This window comes from Oryctolagus cuniculus, chromosome 16 (genome assembly GCF_964237555.1).
Source record: "Oryctolagus cuniculus chromosome 16, mOryCun1.1, whole genome shotgun sequence".
In the NCBI taxonomy this organism is placed as follows: domain Eukaryota; kingdom Metazoa; phylum Chordata; class Mammalia; order Lagomorpha; family Leporidae; genus Oryctolagus; species Oryctolagus cuniculus.
This window is the reverse complement of record NC_091447.1, coordinates 18752821-18777353: the sequence shown is the minus strand read 5'-3', so window position 1 is coordinate 18777353 and position 24533 is coordinate 18752821. Positions and strand designations below refer to the sequence as shown.

Here is a 24533-nt window from a genome sequence, read left to right as displayed (position 1 = left end):
AGGGAGCCAGGCCGTCCTTGTCATCGCCCCTCCTGGCGGGGGTTGTCAGGTTTCCTGTATGGAGGGGGGAAACCGGCAAAATCCAAGGAGGCAAAAAAGGGAGAGCAGGCCTGGCGGGGCCCGTTCGGCGGCCGGGGCGCTGGTGCCCCGCCCGCCGGGGTCCGAGCTGTATGGCGTGCCCGGGCTGTGCCCGCCGCCGGCGTCCGGGAGGAGAGCCGGGCCGGCTGGCTGTGCGCGCCCATTAATCTGCCGGGCGGGCGGGCGGGCGGGCGGGCTGGGGGCTGTTTGTAACTTTGCTGCCTCGGTCGCCGCGGTCCCCGGGGAGCGGGCTCCGGCGCTCGCTCCCATTGGCCGCCGCCGCGTCAGCTGGTGCGATTTGCTGCTGTCGCTTTTGGCGTTCGGCCATCCAGAAACAAACCAGTTCGATGACTACTAATAGTTATAGCCAGATGTACTAATACACAACAAATCACAGTCCTGAAGAGGGGCGCGCAAATGAGTTCCTATTTTGTGAATCCCACTTTCCCCGGGAGCCTGCCCAGCGGCCAGGACTCCTTCTTGGGCCAGCTGCCCCTCTACCCGGCCGGCTATGACGCGCTGAGGCCCTTCCCGGCCTCGTACGGGGCGTCCAGCCTTCCGGACAAGACGTACACTTCACCCTGTTTCTACCAACAGTCCAACTCCGTCCTGGCCTGCAACCGGGCGTCCTACGAGTACGGGGCCTCGTGCTTCTATTCCGATAAGGACCTCAGTGGCGCCTCGCCCTCGGGCAGTGGCAAGCAGAGGGGCCCGGGGGACTACCTGCACTTTTCTCCCGAGCAGCAGTACAAACCCGACAGCAGCGGCGTGCAGGGCAAAGCCCTCCACGAGGAAGGCACCGACCGGAAGTACACGAGCCCTGTGTACCCCTGGATGCAGCGGATGAACTCGTGCGCGGGTAAGGCGTTGCCCTGCGGCCCTCGCCAGGACTGGGGAGTCAGGGGGGAGGCAGGCAGGAACAGGGTCCTAGCGGGGGTGGGGGTAGCAAGAGGAAGGAGGAAAGAACGAACCAAGTTTCTTTGGCTTTTAAAGAGATTGTTTTTAAAAATAATAATTAAAAAAAAAAAAAAAGCCTTCCCCCTCGTGGGACCATCAGGCCGTAGTAGAGGAAAGGCGGGGCGCCCGTGTCCACGTAAGGTGACACTCAGGGGCAGGTGTGTGTGGGGGTCACTGCTAGGGCAGGTGAGACCTGGGCCAGGGGCAACTTGGAGACTCAGGGAGTGCCTGCCCAGTGCTGAAACTGGGAGCACCCTGCTCAGGCGCCCAAGCTGGGAGGGCCTCCAGCCCGGCACCACCAATGACGCCCCTCTCTGCAAAGCCACAGAGAGCGAGGGGCCCCCTTTGGCCTCTCCCAGGGTCTCTCCACGCCCTGCAGGGCCACATCCCCACCCTCAGGATTTCCCCCTCTCTCTCCCTCCCCTACTCCTCTGGCAGCTCAGCTGCCCACTCTTGGCCAACTTCTCTCTCCCTCTGTGCCCCTGCCTGAGTCTCCCATGGCCAGCCTGGGAGGATCATGCTACCCATGGGCACTGCGGGCACCAGGACAGCCCCTTCACCGTCCTACACTGCCAGACGGTCCCAGGCGGCCCGAGTGCCATCCTGTCACCCCTGGCTTCCCAAGACTCCACGGGGAATCCCCTTCCCCTTCGAGCAGGACCCAACTTAAGGCAGCTTTGTGAATTTACAGCGTTTTACTTGAAAACCGACTCCACCCAACCCCCAAGGAAGTCTGTGCTTTTCAGAAGGGTCATATAATCTGGGAGACTTTGCGAAGATTTGAGAGAGCTGACCCTATTTAACTACACCCCCCCCCATGCCTGAGTCCCCATCAGGCGGCCACAGTGGCAGCCTCATAGAGCCCAGTGGTGAGCTGTGTCCACAGTGGTGAGCTGTGTCCACACTTCTAGGTCTCCACACTCACCTATGCCCCCCTCCAGTACACCCCCACCAAAACAGACTTGACTGTCCCAAATTAAGAACCTCCACTCTGTTACTTCGCTCATAATGGTTTTCTTATGGGGTAGATTTTTAAAAAATCAGTAATTTCTGACCCCAAGTCGTTTTGGGTTGAAAATTTGTCTCTTGCTATAAAGGAACATTCTCCCATCCAGCCCTGTTTGGGCTCCACAGGGCGGGAGAGTGTGCAGTGGAGGCGAGTGGTTTCGAGCCCAGAGGCCCCGGCAGAGGCGTGAGGCACACTGCTTCGGCCCCTCGGACCCTCGCTCACCCGGCGCCCGCCCATTGCTGCCTGCAGGTGCTGTGTACGGGAGCCACGGGCGCCGAGGCCGCCAGACCTACACGCGCTACCAGACGCTGGAGCTGGAGAAGGAGTTCCACTTCAACCGCTACCTGACCCGCCGCCGCCGCATCGAGATCGCCAACGCGCTCTGCCTCACCGAGCGCCAGATCAAGATCTGGTTCCAGAACCGCCGCATGAAGTGGAAGAAAGAAAATAAGCTCATCAATTCCACCCAGCCCAGCGGGGAGGACTCAGAGGCCAAGGCGGGCGAGTAGACGCCTGGGCAGGGACCAGGCCAGCGCTGCGACTTTCTTCGGTTTGGCCCCCTTACCCTTGCCTGCCTGCGCCCCAACTTTTCTCCCCGCCTGCTCCCATCCATGGGGTTTCAGCGGCTTCAGGACAGCCCAAGCTTTGCAAGCGCCTGAGCATTTATTTCTTACAAAAAAAAAAAAAAAAAAAACACAACAAACAAAAACATCTTACACACAGTCGGCGGTGGAGCGAGGCGCACTGCACACACACACACACACACACACACACGAGAGTCTCGCTCTTCAGGGCTGCCTAAGCCTGCTCCGGGGTCCTGGGGCGCGTCTTGAGGTCGTCCCCGACTCTTGTGCTAGCGCCCGTGCGCTCCCCGAGCTGGAGATGCAAGGTTGCTGGCGAGGAAAGAGCCCCGGGAAGAGCCGGATTTGGTGTCTGGGCGTTGCCGCCGCCTCGATCGTCCGCCACTAACTTCTGAAGGGCATCGCCAAAACAACTGCAGCCCCTGGCAAGAGGGGGGGACCACGGGCTAGGGCCCCAGCCCCGTCGCGGCCTCTCAAGCCGCCCCCAGACAGGCCGAAGCTCGAGGAACAAAGGGGGCCCCGACAGAGCCGAGCCTCGGGCCGACGCGCAACCGTCAGTGGGAGAGAAACAGCCGCAGGGGAGGCCGGCCGACCTGGGCGCGGGTGGACCCTCACCGCCCCGGGAACACGCGGGCTCCCGCGGGTTCCCTGCTCTGGATTCCCGCGCCTCGCCTCCGACAGCGCCGGCGCCGCCGCCACAGCAGCTTCCAGGACCCAACCAGGGGGCCCAGAGCCATGGGGGCGGCGAAAGTCCCAGCTTCCGAACGTGCCAGGGGCGCCCGCGGCGCCGGGCCTCGGGCGGGGAGACCGCCCCGGCCTCGCGGTTGCATTTGTGGTTTACTTTCGTCTTTCGGAGCCCGGGGAAATAACCACGGAGATGCTAGGCGCCGCTACGAAATGCTTCCATTAGCTCCCTCCTTTCGCCCCTGGAGATCTAAACGAGACCCCGAGAACCCGGCCCACGGCCCTCCAGCCCCTCAGCGGCCCCCGCGGCCTCAGGGAGCCTGGGGCCCGCCCGCTGGGTGCGCCCAGAACCCTCCGATCTGGGGCCCGGCTGGCTCGAGGAACAGGAGCACCCCGTTCTGAAGATTCTCCAGGCTGGATGCGTGAACAAACCAAATAGCAAATGAATGACACGAAAACCATTTTTACACGAAAGAAAAATCGACTCCGGCTACAGAAGCGTGTGGGATCTGACCTCGCCTCGGAGAAACACTGCACAAAAGCTATCTTTAACAGACGCCTGTCATTTAAGAGCGGCAGGGACCCTGTCCCTCATGCGCTCTCAAAAAACAGAGCCGTAATTGTAGCTGCTGCTGCGGGCAGGATTTATTTCTCCAATCGGCTACATGGCCTCCCCCACTCCCTTCCCAGAAGGTGATATCTGCATTTTCCCAAATCCAAAGCTGCCAGCAGGACGGGCAGAGCCGACCCCAACCTCGACACAAACATACGAGGGGCTGCAGAGCGGGCGAAATAAAGTTGCTGTAAATAAAATCCGAGTCGCCACCTCCCCCCCACCCCGGTCCTCTGCATCCTCGCCGGGCGCGCGATCGGCAGCTGACGGCCTCACAATTGGTACATCCTAATGGAACTGCGAGGGAAATGCAATAATTTTGCCATAATGGGCTGTAACCTCAATTCGACCCCGGCCCTCGCGGCCCGGGGTCGGAAGCGGAGCGATGCGCCCGGCCTCCAGCGGGTGGCGCTCGAGTCCGACTGAACGGCGGCGGCGGGAGGCGGGCACGCGCCCGGGGCGCGCGCGCCACCCCTCTCGCCTCCACCCAATTCGCCCATTAGTGCACGAGTTTACCTCTAGAGGTCATCAGGCAGGATTTACGACTGGACAACAAAAGCACGTGATTCGAAGTCGTACCCCATATTTGGGTGCCTACGTAGGAGGGAACCAAGTACATGTCCCAGTCATTTCCATAATTCATCATAAATTGTGCAAGGGTGCTATAGACGCACAAACGACCGCGAGCCACAAATCAAGCACACATATCAAAAAACAAATGAGCTCTTATTTTGTAAACTCATTTTGCGGTCGCTATCCAAATGGCCCGGACTACCAGTTGCATAATTATGGAGATCATAGTTCCGTGAGCGAGCAATTCAGGGACTCGGCGAGCATGCACTCCGGCAGGTACGGCTACGGCTACAATGGCATGGATCTCAGCGTCGGCCGCTCGGGCTCAGGCCACTTTGGCTCCGGGGAGCGCGCCCGCAGCTACGCGGCTGGCGCCAGCGCGGCGCCCGCCGAGCCCAGGTACAGCCAGCCGGCCGCGTCCACGCACTCGCCTCCGCCCGACCCGCTGCCCTGCTCCGCCGTGGCCCCCTCGCCGGGCAGCGACAACCACCACGGCGGGAAAAACTCCCTGGGCAACTCCAGCGGCGCCTCGGCCAACGCCGGCAGCACCCACATCAGCAGCAGAGAGGGGGTTGGCACGGCGTCCGGAACCGAGGAGGACGCCCCTGCCAGCAGCGAGCAGGCGAGCGCGCAGAGCGAGCCGAGCCCGGCGCCGCCCGCGCAGCCCCAGATCTACCCCTGGATGCGCAAGCTGCACATAAGTCATGGTAAAGCCAGCCTTTTTCTAAACCCCGCGCGGCTGCGGGGGCGCGGCCCCCGGTCCCCCTCTCTCCTCCTGTCGCCTTCTCTCCGCGTCTCTTCCCCTGGTTTCGCCTCTCCCACTCGCTGCCGTTCGCTCTCCTTCCCCTGCCTTCCTCCTCCCTTCTGCCCTCCTCCTCCGCGGCGCTCCAGTGGCGGGGTGAACCGGGCCAGTGTAGACGGTGGGCGCGGGAGGAAGGAGAAGAACCCGCCTGGCACCCCAGCGCCTCGGAAAGCGCCCCCGGCTCGGGCCAGTCGAGCAGGGTGCGGGGAGGCAGAGGATGCAATGGGGGCCGTGAATCGGGCTTGTCACGGCGGATAATTTATGAGGAGGGCGATTGCGCTGGGGAAACAGCGTACTAATGAGAGCCCCCGAAAAGGGGGCTCGGGGCGGAGGGGGGAAGAATCGAGGCGAGAGCCTGAAGTTTGGGGAGCTCGAGAGAGAGAGAGAGAGAGAGAGAGAGAGAGAGAGAGATAGAAAAGGGGAGGGAAAAAAAGCAAGCAGGCGCCCCACGCGTGCAGCTGGAACGGGAGGCTGCAACTTCCAGGGAGGGTGGCCCAAAGGCCACCTGGGCGCGCCGCAAAGGACCGCGCTGCGGTGCGCTTCCCAGAGGTGGGCGGTCTGGAAGGGCTGTGCCTCAGGCTCTCTGGGGCGCCCGGGGCCAGGCCCGAGGGCAGGAGAGCGGCGAGGGCCAGCTGGCCGGTCCTCGGGGACGCGGCTGCAGCCCAGAGTCCAGATCTTATTGTTTGGTCTCTAGAAAGGAAGAGGGGAGGAAATGCGGGCGAGCAGGGAGGACTTGTTGAGCCTTGGGCCCGGGAGCGCGGCCGGGTGCGGCCGGCGGGCTCTGCAGGGCAAGGGCTAAAAAGCGCTGACTTTTCTGTTGCAGACAACATAGGCGGCCCGGAAGGCAAAAGGGCCCGGACGGCCTACACGCGCTACCAGACGCTGGAGCTGGAGAAGGAGTTCCACTTCAACCGCTACCTGACCCGCCGCAGGAGGATTGAGATAGCACATGCTCTTTGCCTCTCCGAGAGACAGATTAAAATCTGGTTCCAAAACCGGAGAATGAAGTGGAAAAAAGATAATAAGCTGAAAAGCATGAGCATGGCGGCGGCGGGGGGTGCCTTCCGCCCCTGAGTCTTTGCGCCTCGCGAGTACTGCGCAGTATTAGCGGATCCCGCGTAGTGTCAGTACTAAGGTGACTTTCAGAAACTCCCTTGTGTTCCTTCTGTGAAGAGGCCCTGTTCTCGTTGCCCTGATTCATCTTTTAATCATGAGCCTGTTTATTGCCATTTATAGCGCCTGTATAAGTAGATCTGCTTTCTCTTCACCTCTTTGTCCTGAATGGCTTTGTCTTGAAAAAAAAAAATAGATGTTTTAACTTATTTATATGAAGCAAGCTGTGTTACTTGAAGTAACTATAACAGAAAAGAAAAGCGAAAAAACACACAAAAAAGTCCCCCTTCGACCTCGTTTAGTGCCAATGTTGTGTGTTGCACTCAAGTTGTTTAACTGTGCATGTGCGTGCAAGTGTTCCTGTCTCAATAGCTCCAAGCTGTTTAAAGATATTTTTATTCAGACTACCTATATTCCTTGTGTAATTATTGCTGTTATAGAGGTGACTTGATGAGACACAACTTAACTTGTTCGACGTGTAGTGCTAGTAACTGTGACAGAAACTGTGACTCCAAGCGGTGTGTCCCTGCGTGCCTTGTAGGACCCTTTGCACGGACTCTGGAAGTGGCTCTTATAAGCGCAGCTTCAGTGATGTATGTTTTTGTGAACAAATTACAAATATTGTCCAAGTCTGGCTGTTAAGCAAACTGTGATCAGCTTTTTTTTTTTTTTTTTTTTTTGGTATTTGTTTTTAAGGAAAAAAAAATACTGACTGGAAACAAAAAAAATAAACTTTCTATTGTAAGTTCTCTTGGTCTGATTTGTGCCAAATAGCGAGCGACTTTTTCTGCTTCTCTGTCTGTCTGTCCAGTCCTGGCAGCTGGTGAGTCTGAGGCCACCTGAGCAGCCTGCCTGTGCCTGGGGACCTCAGACCAGCACCCCAACCCGCCGCCTCCCTACCTCTGGCCCCACCAGAACGTTCCGTCCGGGCAGAGGGTGGAAGAGCTGTAGGCAGTTCCAAAGCCTGAGTCCACCCTGCCCACCTCTGAGGAAAGGAAGTGCACTTACTGGGGACAAAATAAAGGAAGGAAGAGAGAGAGAGGACGAGGAAGAGCTCCTGGCTTTGTTAGCCGCCCTGGGGCCCACACAGAGCCTGCCTCTGCCCTGAGGCTGTGTGCTGGGCCTCCACTGCCCAGGCCCCGCTCTGCCAGCTGCTGGGCACCCAACCCTGGGCCCTGCACCCAGCCCAGCGCCCCTGCCCCACGCCTCACTCCGCTACGTTTAATTTGCTACAAATGGAAGGTACTTACCCCATCCTAGCTCGATTGGGAAACTCCTCAGAGCGGCTAAAGCGCCACTAGAGATTTGCACTTTTACCGACTGCTTACACTGATGCCGCCTTTCCTTTTAAAAGTTATAAAACAGTAAACTTTATAAGCCCCAGTTCCGGCTAGATGACATTTGGGTGCCAAATGAATAGGGTTTTGTCTATGAATTAGATCGTAAAATCATCCATAGCGCAGGCAGGTCGGCTCACTGGCTATAAACCGTCACGTGAGGCCATTAAAGCAAGTTTTATGGTTTTGGGGAGTTGACATCCAACATTATATACCACATAACATATAATCTCACTGACGCTGGACTCCATTTGACTCTTTTGCAGGCTACGTGTGCCCGCCTGGTCATTCACGTGGTCAATTTTAGGTCCAGAAGTGTCCAAACCACAAGTTCTCAAAACTCCCTGAACAATGGCTCCCTTCCAGTTAAGGTAAGCTCGCCTCCTGAGCGCTTTCGAGTTTATTTGTGCTCTTGAAAACTTTTCTCTCTCTCTCTCTTTCTCTCTCTCTCTCTCTCTCTCTCTCTGGTGCAGTAACTCTGAGGCTGCCTCTAAATTCGAAGAGAGAGAGCGCCAACTCCTGCTTTGCTCAGGCCGCGCGGGGCACCGCGCCCGTGGCCGCGCGCCTCCCAGGCCTAACTTTAATCGCTGCACCACCGCGGACGGTAATGACTTCCGCTGCTGCCGCCGGCGTGCAAACTAGGATTTTTGTAGGCGAACGGGCCTGTGTGTGGAGACTTAGCACTCTCCGCTTCCCCCCTCCCCAGCTCCCGGCCTGGAAGGTCCCTGCTCTTCGGGGGTCGTGGCGCCCTGGGGTGGGGGCTGGGAGACAGCAGGGCGCCGTCCGCGGGCGCCTAGGGCTGCGCTGCGCTTTCGAGTTGCAAAGAAAGGCCGGGGCAGGGCGGCGGCGGACCCTGGCGGGATTCCTTACGGGGCGGTGGCAATATGTCTTCGCGGGCCGGGGTCATTTGGCAGGGCTGAATTGAGGCGGCGGCCTTCGGGGCCAGGTTTCAGGCCGGCTGGTGAGGGTGGCAGAGGCCGGCGAGGCGCGGGTTTGCACCGCCAGGCTGGGCCTCGGCTTGCCAGGCCAAGCCCAGTCTACTGGCACCCACTTGACGCTGGGGACCCCGGGTCCCCTTCTGGGGGTCGGGGCGCGGGGGCGGGGAGGGGGGGAGAGCTCAGCATCCCCTCCCCCGCATCCGGGGCCAGGCCTGCACGTTCTTTTTATTTCGCTGGAACTGTTCTCACCCGCCTGTGAGTCTGAAGCAATAAACTTTATGGCCGGATTTAACTTTAGTCTTTGAATCCCAGGCTAATTGAAAGGGGTGAAAGCGCTTTCTTTTCTTCCGCCCTGCGTTTCTTCTGCCTCCCTTCTTTCCAGGATTGAAACGTCTATGCAGGGGACCCTCAAAAGGCGACTTAGGCGTCCCCCTAGGTGACACTAAAGAGGAGAGAAATTACTCCGCCTGAATATACAGACGGATTCTCTCTCCCAAACTGTGCCCTAAAGTTTGGGGGGTGGAAATCGAGGCGTCTTCAATGCCCAACTTAAAAGTCTCCGGAGACAGTAGGTTGTTTTTCCTGACACATCATAAAGGGCAGTTTAGGGAAGAAATGGGTCGTTTGTCAGTAGGAGATTTCCGCCTTTCTTTTGTTAGCTGCTCTTTCTGTTTGATCCCAGGAAATTTACATAATCTATGATTTCCAAAACAGTCTCTAAGATTGCACCAATGGGTGAAGTAAGGAGAGAAAAATTTTTCCTGGGTGCGATTCCATCCTGGCCCCAGCCCTCCATATTCTTGAATGGCAGCACTAAGCCAAGGGGTTGGGGATGCCTTGGTCTGTCCTGGGGTCTCTTTCTGGATGGGTACCCACAAAGGACTTAGCAGATTTCTCTAATCCCATCTGAGGAATTAAACCAACTTCTCCACCTGCATTCAGAAACAAAACGAAACAAAACCAAAGAAATGGGATCTGCTTTGCTTCTTGGGAGCTGGGGAGTTTTTGGCAAGTGTTAGTTCTTAAAGAAATTTATGAAGGGCTCTTGGTGAACATGTTCCTGGAAGTACAGATTTGGGATTTCAGTCAACTACTGGCAAAGGCTGCCTACCCAAAACCCAAGTCCAACAGATGTCCCCAAATCAGTGTCCCAACAGTAAAACCTGGGAAGTTGTTTAGAAATACTCGAAAACTCTCTGGCAAGTGTCACTTCTCATAAGTAGTGGCAAGGTGAGGAAACCCTACAGTCCTTCTGTGAAACCTATCAAAATAAATCAGGAAGATGTACCCACAGCTTAGTGGGAACCGGAATTCAGACTCTGCACGGGCGTGGGGGTCTGTTTTTACTATTCTGTGTGTCTGAAAGGATTCTGGACTTGGTTTTGCTGCCCTGAGTTTCATGTCTTTCCTGGAAAATACTGGGATACAGTTTTATCTTGGTTCCTCATTCGGTGATCTTGCTTGGATGATTTCTTGGTGACTGGAATTAGAAGCAGAAAGAAAGTGATGGAGGAAGCTGGTGGCTTTGCGCTGAGTAGCTGGCATCGACAAAGCATCATGCCACGCCCGTGGTCACATCCCACCCTGGGCTGTGGGAGTGGACACAAAAGCTGAAGTCATATCCAGCATCACTCACCACCCACCATAGAGAATCTTTCCTAGAAATTTAAAAATTACAGGCCAGCAGTATTGACAGCTTGCTTATTTCTGTCTGTTTTAATCTTCAGAAAACTTAGGTAGAATTTAAGAGAGGAGGTCAAGCCACAAGGAGTTAAGTGACTGAAAAAAATACAGCATCCAATCAGACCCATGCGAGCCTTACTGGAGGGATTTTTTCCTTTCTTCCTATGTTCATAGGAAGCATAATAAAGAGGATGGCTGTTTATCTGCTCCTTTGGTAGATAAGTTCTTTCTTCTCGTGCATTCTTTCTGGTTGCTTTTGCAGAGGAACTAGCTTAGAAAACAGAAAGGCTGCTACTGAGAGCTTTATGAAGATGTCCAGCCTGAGCCAGGGGAAGAAGTGTGTGTGTGTGTGTGTGTGTGTGTGTGTACGGGCTCCTCCTGGACTTGTAGGAGAAGGCGGCGGAAATGTGCAGGGTCTCGTTTGTTTCCACAAGCTGAAGAGACAATATTTCCTGAACTATAAATATAATAGGAAGCTTCTGGTCACACTTACTTAGGGGTTTGTTAGGGTTTCCATGGTCTGATTTCACAACATTATGCCAAGATGCCTTTTCTCCTGCTCTTTCCCTGGATTCATTGTTGGCAGCTCTAGGAGAGCAAGACACACAATCTTGTTCCTACCAGACACACAATCCTGTTCATTTGTGGAGCTTTGCAGAGGACTGCATCCTAGGAGGCAGGGCCGCCCCCACCCTCCAAGGTGGGCTGCTAACAAGGAAAACAATTCTTTCAGCTGCAAGGCTCTCCTTCGCAGCCTCCCCCAGCCTTTGCTGGGGTTCTGCCCAGGGCTTGCCCACTATGCAGGGTGCCAAGCATTTTGGGCTCCATCCCTTTGGCTTCTAACAGGGGAAATTCCTGCCAGTCAATGACAAAACTCTAGCAAGGACTCCCAGGCAGAGCTGAGGGGGCCAGCATAGGCTACCCCCCCCCAATCTAGGAGAGGACAGCCTCAGTCCAAGCCCTCCTGAGCCCCAGAACTGGCTGATATGCCTAGGTCTGTTTTGTTTGGTGTTTTTCACAAAGAAATGCATCTTTCTCCCCCTAAGTCCCCTCCCCACCAACCAGCCTTTTCAGTAATAATATTTGTTATGAAGGTTATTGGGTAATTATTGCGATTTTGTGAAGCAGCCCCTGCTGGAGGTGAAGTCTGTCATCGCCTAACAAATGAGGCCCGCGCAGTTCACTGCCAGGTTAAGTAAATGCAGAGAAGATAAATCTGCACACCCTAGGAATCGCCAGCAGAGCACGCTTTAGTACAAGTTCACAGTCAACTCGCCAGCCTGGGCCAGCTCGCCCAACAATTAGGGCTGCGTCTTTATTTCTAAATAAAGGAAAAAAGGCTCCACCTCCTACCTCTTGCCTGCTTGCTCCTCTGTCTTCTCCTTTCTTTTGATTTTTCCAAGGATCTCCTGTTTACTCCAAATTTTCCTTGTAAAGGGAAGCAGGAGTGATTTCAAGTTAATCCAGTTCCTATCTAAGTGCTGATAAACAGATAGGAGGCTGATCTGACAGGAAATGCAATCGCAAACACACACAAACAGGCAGTTTGACTTCTAATTCTGAAAGGCGGTGGCAGAAGCAGGGCGTCCTGAGATCCTAGGGGGCCCCTTCCCCCTGGAAAGAGAGGCTCCGCTTTGTGTATCTTTGTGGTTGGTGCGCTACAACGGCAGGTCAGAAAGTTGAGGGTCAAAAGTTTACGTTGTGTAGCACTCTTAGTCATCTGCCCAGACAGAGTTTGATGTCAATGTTAGAGCTGCGATCTTGACTATCAGCACAAAAGATAAAATGGCTCAGAGTGACGCGTGCATCTCCGTATGGACTCCAGGTGAACCCTAGTGGTTGAATGACCTCAATTACGGAGGAAAGGATAGAAAATTCCTCTTTTCAAGAGTAATACATGCTGTATTTCATCTTGAATTATCACTCCCATTCTGAGAGACTAGCAGCAGGTAAATAGGCATAGATTACTGGAACAAACACCAACACCTTACATGGTGGAGAACCAAAGAGTCTGTTTGTGGTTTTGCCACATGGGAGAAAAAAACACTCAGCCCTCATCAGTGGATCTTTAAGAAATAACATAGCAAGTTTCCAAAGTCCCATTAAACCTTCAAAGGCAAGAGAAGGGTGCAGGAAACCGCCTTTATTTTAAAAAGGTGATTTTGATTGGTCAGGTTTGTTTGTTTATTTTTAATGTGTAGAATGACCCCTAAAGTGTGTGAGAACAAGGGCAAACACAGGCATTTCTTGCAAAATGTATTCTTTGCCGTTTTCAGATATAGAAAATGTGTTTCTGAAACTGCAGCTCACTGAGTGCAAAGGTTCCTCAGAACTGGGGAGGGAAAGGAAGGAGCAGACTCCTCCAGATAGGGACCAGACCCCCTCTGCCACCATCACCACCAGCAAGAAAATGCTTATTGGAGCCATGAAAATGTCCCTATTGTTGGAGATTTTTTTGTTGCGTTTCTTATTAAACCACAACTGAACGCAAGAGAAACATTCCAATCTGCAAGCAAATAACTGAGCTGTGGAGAATGCAGAGGAGGATGGAGTCCACAGATCCCAGGCCATTCTATAAGACCACCATGTCAGGCTTCTGCTAGACAGAAAATACTTTTTAAAAATACATGTGGAATAATAATAAAAAAGACTAAGGCGAGAGGTAGGGAGCTAAGGAGGAAGGGGTGGGAGAGTGGACAAGAAAGGGAACAGTGTATTAAGGAAGCAGACTGGAACCATGCCCTCATGTGTGAGTTGCAACTGCCGAGCTAAACAATATTTTATTTTTCATGCATCTAGATTAGCTTTAGTGTTGGCACCATTAGATTCTATTTTCCAAGGGACTTACTTTCCTTTCCTGTGTATTGACCTTCAAGTGATCAGTGCAGGCAAACAGAAGAGAAAGATGATCTATTTTTGCTAGGTTTTTCCTTTTCACTTTTCAAGATAAGCTAATTCAACCATTCAGAATGTAGTGCTTGTAGGGATAGTTACGTTCATCCCAATATATGCTGGCTGGTGGGATTTAACTGTGCCAGGTATGTTCGGTAGTAAATATTTCCCAAACACTGCCTTCATGGAAGTGACCAGGGTGCTTCTACTGTGCAATGTGTAGTTTCCACTCTGGTCAAGAGCTTGGAGCCAAATGGGGTTTTGCCAGACAAAACAGAAACAACTGTGGTGATGGCTGTTACAGCAGTGAGCACTTTACCACATCTGGGCTGCTGAAATGAGGAACCCTGCACACCCTTGGTGGTTACCACCAAGACAATTAAGTATCTCTGAGAAAGTCTCTTTATTGTGCTTTTGGTTAAAAACGTGCCACCCCTTAGAAACATGTCAGCTTCGATGATCACAGATATTTCTCAGCTAGTCCTTGAAAGAAAATGGTACTTGCTGAGGTTACTTCTTTATTATTTGGAGGAATTTTTTTTTTTTTTTGGAACTTCAGGCCTCTCATACAACCCTGATTAGATTCATGTAAAATCCTAATGTGAATTTCAGCCCTTATGTCTGGGTGGTGTTGATTATTTTTAACTACTGCAAGGAAATCAGCCCCCAAATAATTAACTGGTCAAATGGCTGATAAAGTGTTATCCCTTTAAAATCATATGCCTCATGGCCATCGAGAAAAGCCCTCAAATGCCACCATGAGACACTCTGAAATTCTGCCATTCCCCTGTTGGCTTCAGATAGGGAACGGTCTGGGGACTCTGGCTCTAAAGAACAAAGGACAAATACAGTCAATACATTCCATAACGTTTACATTTCCTTTGCCTTTTCCCCTTGGTTTTTCCTGAGAAGGAGTGACCTGGGCAAAGCACCCTGCTCTCTAAAAGACACTGTATAGACCTTTTAGAAGCGCAAAGTCCAAGGCCGAGGTGAACTTCAGGTCAGCGCGTCTAACAAATATGAAAATGTCGGCTGGTGAAGGGCGCGCCTTGTGATTTAACAAAGACTGTCAATGTGTAAGATTAATAAGAAACAAAATGCACACGGTGTCACTGTTCGGTCACTTTGAAACTTGGGACAGGGTTGCATTCAAGAGGGAAGGCTGTTCCAAATATATTCAAAATGATTCAAATCAGATTCAAACCAAGCTGCACACACTGCCTCCCTCTCTGCCCTCCCTCTCTCGGACTGCTTTCGCTCTCCTTCTCCATCTGGGATGTGAAGACATGATGAAAAGTTACTTCACTTAATGGGATTTTAAGAAAGCTTTTGTTGGGCATATATGTTATCCCTGCTCGTGGAATTGAGCAAATGTGCTTACCAGTTTCCCAAGAAAGGAGAACGCTTCACCCCGCTTAGGACTGGAGCCAGTTGGTGTGCGAAGATTAGCACGCTCCCTTTCTGCTCCACTTCAGGGCACCCCGTGTTTTCCCGGGTGAGATGATGCTGGTAAACTTCAGGTTTTTTGTTGTTGTTATTGTTGTGTGTTTTTTTTTTTTTAATTGAGTTAGCTTCTTCCTGGCTTTACTTTGGTGTCTTGAATTTTATATAACTGCAAGAGGTATTTCTTTTTTTTTTTTTAATGTTTTTAAAGAGATTATTTGATTCAGTGGAATGATGCTATGGCTTGCAAAGGGAGATTGTGGAAGGTTCAGAAAAGGTACTGAGATTGTTTATTACAGCCATAAATCTTGCAGTAAAATGTCAAAATGTCGGTGTGTGAGATAACACTTGGTGGTCCTGGCTCCGTTTGTGTTTATGATACGAACCGCAAAGACAAGTTACAGGCCTTGGGGGATTCTGTGTAAGCCCATCTTCCTAAAGTAATAGAACCTCACGAAACACAGGCACAGTTCACTCGTTTGGGTTAACCATATACAAAACAGTGTCCGTGTCTCCTTAATACTTAAAAATAGAAACTCCCTAGAAGGTTCTGAGGCTAAACAGCATGGATTTTGTGTTTTAGTGTCCTCAGATAATATTACACAGACCCTAGTGCTCAAGGCGATGACACAAGGAGGAGGGCAAGGTTTCCTTGCCACCCCCCCACCACCAAGCTTACAGTTTAGATTTGTAATACATGGTACCCTTGTATGTTATTTATACTATATAGTACAATCTACGTATAAATTATTTTTCTTGCTGGGGAGAGAGATTGGTTTAGGCAGCTTTATCACAGGCTAGGTTTTTCCCTGTGTCTAGAGAGGATGTCTAAAGATTACACTCACCGTGGATTTCTGTCTGTGGCTCAGATTTCATTGAAAACAAAAAATTTTCAGGGTGCCTTGTGTCAGCGGACAGCACTCCTCTCACACACACACACACCCACTGTGGAAAACCTCTTTGTACCACTTCAGGGTGATTCCAGCTAGAAAGCTAACATGATCCCTTTTTTAACCTCTTTTCCTATATTAGTTTAAAGATTAGACCCATATAATAGGCTTTATGTGGCTAAGCATTAAATGACTATCCATCAAATGGATATATTCCAGCATTTAGTAACTCATATGAGTAACCGATATAAATGAAGATAGGATTGACATGCTTTTTGAAGTGTCTCCAGGCTTAGGCTATAACTTTCCTTGACTGCTCTCCAGACTCAGTTGTGAGAAGGCTGTTTATACTGCTCTTTAAAAAAATCAACTACGGTGAACCAGCTGAAAAATCCCTGGTTTGCATGCCAGTATGAAAGTGTTTTTAGAATGGTGACTATGCTAGTTCCAACTGCTTTCCTCCAGGCTGAAAACTAAAGGATGTAGGTGTGTCTGCTACGCAGGGGGGGGGGGGGGAAGTACACAGTACAGAAGTATTTACTTCAAAGATCAACATTAGGCGAGATTAATAAGTAATGTATTTGTTAATAATGGTGTAATTAGTTTACCTATCAAATTTCAATTACCAAATGGCAGGCAAGGGTCCCCTCTTTTCCAGAGCTACTGATACCGTTTATATGCTAATTTTCAGCAATTCAGGAATTATAGACTGTGCTGTAAACGTAACTCTAGCCTTAGCTACAAAGGCGTCCAAAAGGGAAAACAAAATTCTTAGCTGGAGAAGTGTCATCCGCCATTGGCGATCGGCCCGGGCTAGGGGCTTATCCTACCCTCAGCTTGTTTCTGCTTGGGAATTGCTCTGAAGTGGGAACTTAGGGGTTCGCAGCTCGGGTCTTGTGGTGGCGTCGCTCGCTTCCATCCGCATTCTGCATTCTCGGACCACGTCTCTCTCACTCTCCCCCAGTAAACACCCGCATAGGTAGCGTTCTCATCGACACCTCCACACCTCCGTCAAATTAGGCGCTACCAGGAAGGCTCCGGATTTGTCTGACTAAACAGACGCTGTCTCTAAAAGGCAACAGCGCGACGCGGCCATGCAGTCACATTGGAACAGCCTCGCGGTGCATCCCTCTGTCGGTTTCTCCAAGCTCCCCTGCCACCCGACCTGGGCGGGTCGCATTAGGCTTTTCCAAGCTGGCACAGGCAGCGAGCAGGGGACAGGGAGAGGGCTCAGCTGGTGAGAAAACGGGTCCGCAGGCCTCATTCGTTTTATTCCGGGACCAGGATAACTGCCAGGGTGCCTTCTGGTTCCAAAGCCCTTCCCTCCCCGAGGCGGACTCGAACCCTCAGGACGGGAGGCCTGGCTGGATACGGCCCGGGATCAGCACTGGGCTTGCCGCCCGGGAGCCTTGCAGCCTAGGCCCGAAACAGCCCAGGCCTAGAGCCCGGAGAGGACCGACAGCCCGACAGGCCCCCGAATTTCCAGTGGGAATAAAGTTGGGGGGCTAGGGGACCACAGCACCCGCTCCCTCCCCCCACCTCGGGGCCGGACAGTCGCATCCATCACCCACCCGCGCGTTTCCTGATCCGGGTCCGCGCGCGCGGCGCGCCCATTGGCGGGGGCGTTGCACGTGGGCCTCGGGGCGGGGCTCGCGCGGGGCCGAGGCAGAACGCGCGCGCGCGCGTGCGCGCGCGGGGGCGGAGCGGCGCGAACTTTGGTGGAGGCGTCGGCGGGAGGGGGAGGGGTGGGCACTTGACAGCGGGGGGAGGGGAAGGGCGCCGGGGAAAGGGGGATGGGAAGCAAGGAGAGAGGGGGAGGGGCCTCGGCGAGCCCAGAAAAACGACAACGCGAGAAAAATTAGTATTTTTGCACTTCACAAATTAATGACCATGAGCTCGTTTTTGATAAACTCCAACTACATCGAGCCCAAGTTCCCTCCCTTCGAGGAGTACGCGCAGCACAGCGGCCCGGGCGGCGGAGACGGCGGCCCGGGCGGGGGCCCGGGTTACCAGCAGCCCCCGGCGCCCGCGAGCCAGCACCTGCCGCCGCAGCAGCCCCCGCTCCCTCACGCGGGCGGCAGCCGCGAGCCCCCCGCCACCTACTACGCGCCGCGGGCCACCCGCGAGCCCGCCTACCCCGCGGCCGCGCTCTACCCCGCGCACGGTGCCGCGGACACCGCCTACCCCTATGGCTACCGCGGCGGCGCCAGCCCCGGGCGGCCGCCTCAGCCAGAGCAGCCCCCGGCGCACGCCAAGGGCCCCGCGCACGGCCTGCACGCGAGCCACGTCCTGCAGCCTGGCCGGCAGCAGCCGCCGCCGCCGCCGCCTGCACCGCAGCACCGCGCGGCGCCCCCCGCACCCCCTCGGCGCTGCGAGGCCGCCCCTGCCACCCCGGGCGTCCCGGCAGGGGGCAGCGCCCCCGCGTGCCCGCTGCTCTTGGCCGACAAGAGCCCGCCGGGCCTGAAGGGCAAGGAGCCCGTGGTGTACCCCTGGATGAAGAAGATCCATGTCAGCGCCGGTACGTGGCGCCGCCGGGGAGGCGCGCGAGGGTGGGCTGGGGCCGGGCCGGGGGGTCAGCGGGGAGAGGCCCTGGGGAAGGGGGTCTTCGGGAGGGGAGCCCCCGTCCGGCCCGGACTGCGGTGGGCTGTGGGTGTGTGCTGTGCGCGCCAGCCAGCCGCCTGCTCCCAACATGAGAACCCTTTTGTACCCAGGGTCCCTTTATCGGGAGATTTACGAGACGCCAAACTGTTAGGGCAGTAATTATAGCCCCCATAAATTTAATTGCCCTGGCAGAGGCTTCAGGCCCTGTGTCTTTGAAGCTTTTCTTCAGCCCCAGTGCCCAGCGCCGTTCTTTATGGCTCTCGGGTGTTTCCCGTTGCCAATAGCCTGTGAAACATTTTCTTTGCCGTTTTTATGTATCTTGCGTGAACTTGGTGTCAGGTTATTCTATAATGATGATGTCCAATTGCTCTTCCCCACCCCGTCTTCTCTCTCCCCCTGCTCCTCTCTTCTCCCTCTCCTCCACTGCCTTCTCCCTGGTCTTCTGCGGGGTTCAGTCAACCCCAGTTATAACGGAGGGGAGCCCAAGCGCTCTCGAACCGCCTACACCCGGCAGCAGGTCTTGGAGCTGGAGAAGGAGTTCCACTTCAACCGCTACCTGACCCGGCGACGCCGCATTGAGATCGCCCACGCACTCTGCTTGTCCGAGCGCCAGGTCAAGATCTGGTTTCAGAACCGGAGGATGAAGTGGAAGAAAGATCACAAACTGCCCAACACCAAGATGCGGTCCACAAACTCGGCCTCCACCGGCCAGCCCGGAAAAGCACAAACTCAGAGCCCACACCCCCACTCCCACCCAGTCCCGGGTGCCTCCACACCCATTCCGTCCACCATATAATTCATTAGGGACCCACATCAGTTTCTCTCCCTTGCTATCCTCTCTCCCGCCTGGTTCCCCATCCACCCCTTCCCACTTGGACCATAAGACACCAAAACAAAGGCCAAGCTTGGTGAGAAGCTAACCAAAAAGAAGACCTTATCCTCAGAAGTGTGTGCTGGTTGCCATCCAAGAGAGAACAGTCGTACACAAGCTGGATGGGGGGACAGCCTGCTTGCTGCTCTGAGCCGGGCTGCCAGGTGTGGACACCTGAGAAGGGCCACTTGGCATCAGATAGATACTTTGGAGATGACTGAAGTCAGTGGGACAGCCCCTGCTGACCTGCAGACCACCGGATGCGGATGCCTACTTGTGTATTTGTGGCAAGCAGGAGAAAACAGACCCTCTCCCTACCTTCCTCACTTCCACCTCCTCTATTAAGGCAGCTCATGCAAGCTTGTGTTGAACTGAAATAAATGAGTAGACATTGTGGACCTCACAAGATTATTTAATTCTCAGAATGTGTAGACTTTGATGGTAGGCGTGACATGTTAGTTTCCTGTCCTTGCATTTATTTAAGATATTGTTACAGAGCTGTTGTCTTATTCTGGGGCACGGACTCCAGGGGCAGAGGGAAGTGCATTTAGACCCGTGTGCAACTGTATGAATTGTGATGTGGCTGTATAGAAAGCCATGTGCTGAGAATAAACTCCATTTAAAAAAACATTAAAAATCTGAGACAGATTTGTGTTTCTTAAGCTTTTCATTAAAAAAAATTCTCTCTGGATTGAGATATGTGACCTTCCATGTTCAGACCTTGTAGGTGGCTGGAGTGGTGTTCACTTGTATTCTGACTGCTTCCATAATTTGTGAGTGTGTGTGTGTGTGTGTGTGTGTGTGCATGGGCACACGTGTGTGCGCAACTTGCACTGAGCTCCTGTCAAGCTTGACCCACCGTGGAAAGGTTCCAAAGAGCAGGAAGGCTCTTGAGCTCTGAGAGGGCTCCTCTTCTTCCCAAACTTGGCCAGGCTTGCAGTCTCTGTGAGGCATAGAAACGTGTCCTTCTCTGCAATGAAAGGTGAAACCATGCAGTGCAGCGGGCCCAGGAGCTTCTGCAGCTGTTCTACACACTGAACTCTGAGCACACTTGGAAAGAAGAGGTCCCTTTGGCATTTATTGCACCTTCACACTTAATTTGCTGTTTCCCAGGAGATAAAAAATAGTTTGTGCAAAGGGTTGAGATTGATTTTCATTTCTTGGCTGTTCTTAAGTTCTTCTTCACTAACTGTAGCTTGGAAATTTTTAGTTTGCTTGCTTTTCTCTCTCTCTCTCTCTCTCTCTCTCTCTCTGAAAAGAGATATTTCAAAATAAATTGAATTTTCCCAATATACCCTCCAAAAGTTCTTCAGGGGTGGGGAAGAAAAAGCATAATGACACCCCAAAGTGAACCCCAAACAAAATGGACATGGTAGAGTTCACTGCTGGAAGAATGCCAAACCCTGAGCCAGAGGCACTTCTCTGAGATGCTTAGGGATCTAGATTCCCAGAGATCTAGATACAAAAGGTTAAAATCAAAACCCACTTCCCAATCTCTGTAAGTCTCTAATATTTGTTTACTGATTTAGACGTGGTGCTTACTACAAGGGAGCACTGTGTAACAAAACACAGAACACCAAAGCACACTGGCCCCAGAATGTCAGAACTGTCACCTGGCCTTGAAAAAGTGGTTTTCAGGTCGTGTAATTTTAGCAGAGATGGGAAGGAATGCTTACATATCTACAACTTCAGGGGAATCTTCAACATGTTCTTCTGTCAGTGGCAAACCTTTAGCCAGTGTCGCTGCTGGTACCACTTTCACTCCTGCTGCCCCAGTGTGTGCTACAAGCAAGAGCAATCTCTTCTGCACCTATGAATAACCAGATGTGGGAAGAAAGAAAAAGAAAATCTAAGGGCAAACAGATACACACAAGCCCTCCCAAGTCAGGGCAAACGTGGCATAAAATGCATTTTATAAGGTGAGAACGAGCGCCAGGGATTTCTGGAGGCACTGTGATCCCTGCTGAAACTTATAAACCCTCCCCCTGCTACACACACTTGTAAAACGAAATTAAATCACGCTGAAAATAGCAATTTTCCCAGGAATCATTAATCACCTCATACAATAAATACTTCTTTGTAATTCAACAGCAATTCTGAAAGGCATTCTCTGGGAAAAGTCTGTGGACGAGAGAGGACTCTCCTTGCAAACACTGTGGTCTCAGGCAAAGACACAGCATCTTGGCTGTCTGCTCAAAAAAAAAAAAAAAAAAAAATGCCTGGACCCTCGGTGGAAACTCAGTGTCAAGCTGCAAAACCTCAGATGGCAGATTATCAGCGTTTAAGGTAAATTCTTCCATTTCTCCTTTGTGGGGGAGGAGGAGTGGGCATTCATTAGCTTCACCCTGGAGGCAGTTGTATGGGGTGACAGGACTGATTTTCTTTCACTTGCTCTTATCCGCTATCCAGGAAGGGAAGAGAGGATCGTTTCTCCAGTATTCCAGGACAAAATCGCATTTTTGTGCAAGCTGTATTGGTTATTAAGGCTACGGTGGGTTTTACAAAACCAGAATCAGCCAAAATGATCCAAATGAGCATGTCATCTCTTTGCAGTGTTCTGCCTGTTTCAGATTTGGCCCTTAAGAGGGCTGTTTTAAGAGCTTAGAAAATCCTACTTTGTGCTACAAAATCAGGCATTGTCTGCCCTTTGCTAGGGCAACCATAAGAGTTCACCGAGAGGACAAATTTTCTATCTCATTAATTGTTTTTTTTTTTTTAAAGCACACCCCACTAGCCCCTCAAACCCTTGACCTTTAAAGACAGTATTTTTGTAAGCTCTATAATTCTCCTACCGAAGTGACCCTCCCCAGGCTCTCCTCTCCTCCTGCTCTTCCTCCCTCCCTCCCTGCAATACACACTCATCTGCTTTAGTCACAGAGCCAAGCTGTGCATGACTCCAGAGATAAAAGTTTTGTCAACATCTGAAATCAACCTAAATCGGATAGGAGACACTTTAATGGTCACAGTTTGAATTAAGTACTTAACACTCTCCCCCTTGAAGAAAAATGGCACTTTGCAGGCTTTCTTCCCTAGTTTTGCTGAAATCTACGATATACCCGGTGTTTTATTACAGCAGGAATTCAACTGTGACAGGCATAGTAGAGTACTTAATACCCAGGATGGAGCTCATGGGAAGATTACTTAGATAGATGGGGGCGGGCCCTCCGCACAGCCTCTCTGCCTCTATAGCCAGCTATCCTGGGGTGCTTCACTCCCTCTACCTCTTTCCCTGCTCCCCAGGGGGTGGGCACCACCTTTCCTTCTCAGTCCCCCAGTTCCCCCAAAACTTCCAAACTGTGCTGCTTATCTCACTGCTGTCTCTCTGGCAGTCCCAGTAACTGTTTAGAGTGGAAGGAAGGAAAGGAGCCCCCGACACACCCCAAATCAATATAGCGACAGAAACCTAGTGCTTCCCACGTGAATGCGGATGTTCTGTTTAGGCAGTAGGCCATTCTCGCACTACCTTAGTTTCTGCAGCCCAAGGCACAGTTCTGTATTGAAGAAGACAGACTCACCGTTCCCAGCTGCTGGTCCTGTTGCCTTTTCCATACTATAGAGTGGCCCAAGGATAACCCAGCTTCACACTGGAAGAACATGGGCTGGAAACAATAGGAGGAGGAGGGGTGTGGGGTGCATCTTGACAGCATCAGGATGCTGCTGGGGGTACTGTGACACCTCTGGCCTGTATCTCCTGACTTGGAATCTAGCATCTCTTCTTCTGAAGGCACTGAACTCAGGAAGCTGTCCCTTCAGGACAGCCCCTCTCTGGGGGCAATTCCTGGGGCTGAGAGTCCCAGATTCAAAGACTGGCCAGTTGGAAAGAGATCTCGGGTCCTTCGCTTCCAGCTTCTCTGTTACAGGTGAAATTGAGGAAGCCCAGTGAGCCACCTCCCAATGTGTCTCAGGTTCCTGAGCATGCAAGTTGAACAGAGCGCTTTGGTCTTACCCTGGCTTACACTGGACATGTGCAGCAGGGAAGAAGGGAGGGTTCTTGCCTGATGTACCATCAAAGCTGCAGAGGAAAATGATACTACCAGACCCTTAATCCTTGCATGGAGACAGGTGGGCTGACCACTGTGCCCGGGGGGAGGGGCGTCTCAGCGCCTGGGAGAACAGTGGGCCCCTCCCTGTCCAGGGTGCTCCTGGTCCCAGGATGTCTAATTCTGCTCCGTTCACCCTAGTGGCTCAATGACATGGCTTGCCCTGGACCCAGCACAAGGGCTGACTAGGTGGGGAGGCCTAAGGAACAGAAGAGCCAAACAAGGGCCCTGGTTGCAGCTGATAAAGGTTTAGCCTGTTGGAAGGAGATATTGAAATTGTAATCTTTGAGGTCACGTGACTCATTAAATAATTAATGCAGCTCATCAGGAATGGATGGGAGTCGCTGGGCCTCACTAGGGTTGAATCTCTCATAAGTGAGACTTCAACTTCCTATTTGATTTTTCACAAACACACATCCTCAGATTTATTTCCAAGAGCCTTTAACTCCTTGGGAAGGGAGGAGCGTCCCCTTTGGCCGGCCGGGAGGACGCGAGCGGGGACGGACCCTGGTGGGGTCCTAAGGCTTTTCTGGCAGTGCGGGGAGTGCGCCGCGTCGTCGTTGTCGTCGTCGTCGGGGGAAACGTGAGTCGGGGCTCGGGCAGTCTGCGGTCACCTCTCGCCCTGCTGATGAAGCGGGACGGATGCGCAGGCAGTTGGTAATGTTCTCATTCACGCTGGGGAAGGCTGCAGCGATACCGCCGGACACGGGCGCGCGGCTTTGTTCAATTTTCCCGGCGTTCATAAATCACCCACGCAGAGCGAGCGAGGGAGCGAGCCACCGCCAAAGGCGCGCAGAGAGAGGCCGCGGAGGCGGCCATTGCGGGCCAGGAGACCTGGGCAACATCTCTTTGACTCATTAGTCTGAAGGATTTATGAGGAGCAGCAGTCATGAATATTAGACTGGGAAATAGCAACAATAATAATAACCATAACAATTATAATACTCCTAAGCGTCGCGCGGGGGTGGTGGTGGACGGCAGCATGACCGATCTTTCCCGGGTGAAGCTGAGTGCCAAAGTGCAGGATGGCTAAGCCCCACCTGGCTCAGGGTCAGGCCTGGAGCCTCTAAGCCCAGGGGGCACTCTCCTTGGGGCTACAATGGGTGAGTCTGAAAAAAGAGAAAGAGGCCCAGCAAGGATTCTGAGTCCCCAAGGCTGACAGAGGGCAGTGCTGTGGGTGGAGTGGTGGCCCAGGGCAGCTACGGGTTGGTGGCCACTTGTTCAGCGGGCTGGGCTCCACAGCCCAGGCTCAGGGGACTCCTCAGCTACTCCCTAGCCCCTCTGAGCGCTAATCAGCAGGACTGCAAGGATGCAGGACGGACAGCAGAGGGCCGGTGTGGCGCAGGCTGGCATGTGGGGAGGTTACCTGGTCTGGCTAAAGGAGGAGCGGGGCAGGCTGTACAAGGAGACTGGCCCACGGAGGCCCAG

The 24533-nt window shown here is 53.1% G+C and overlaps 2 protein-coding genes across 2 annotated transcripts; both read left to right on the top strand.

Annotated features, from left to right (window-relative positions):
• Window positions 1-495: 495 nt before the first annotated feature.
• On the top strand, window positions 496-6371 carry HOXA6 (homeobox A6). The gene is given in 2 exon segments (NM_001171401.1): window positions 496-937; window positions 6130-6371. Coding segments are annotated over 2 exon segments (684 nt in total).
• An 11106-nt stretch (window positions 6372-17477) lies between these two features.
• On the top strand, window positions 17478-18990 carry HOXA4 (homeobox A4). Its single transcript, NM_001171400.1, is given in 4 exon segments — window positions 17478-17692; window positions 17695-17929; window positions 17931-18111; window positions 18650-18990. Coding segments are annotated over 4 exon segments (972 nt in total).
• Window positions 18991-24533: the final 5543 nt, after the last annotated feature.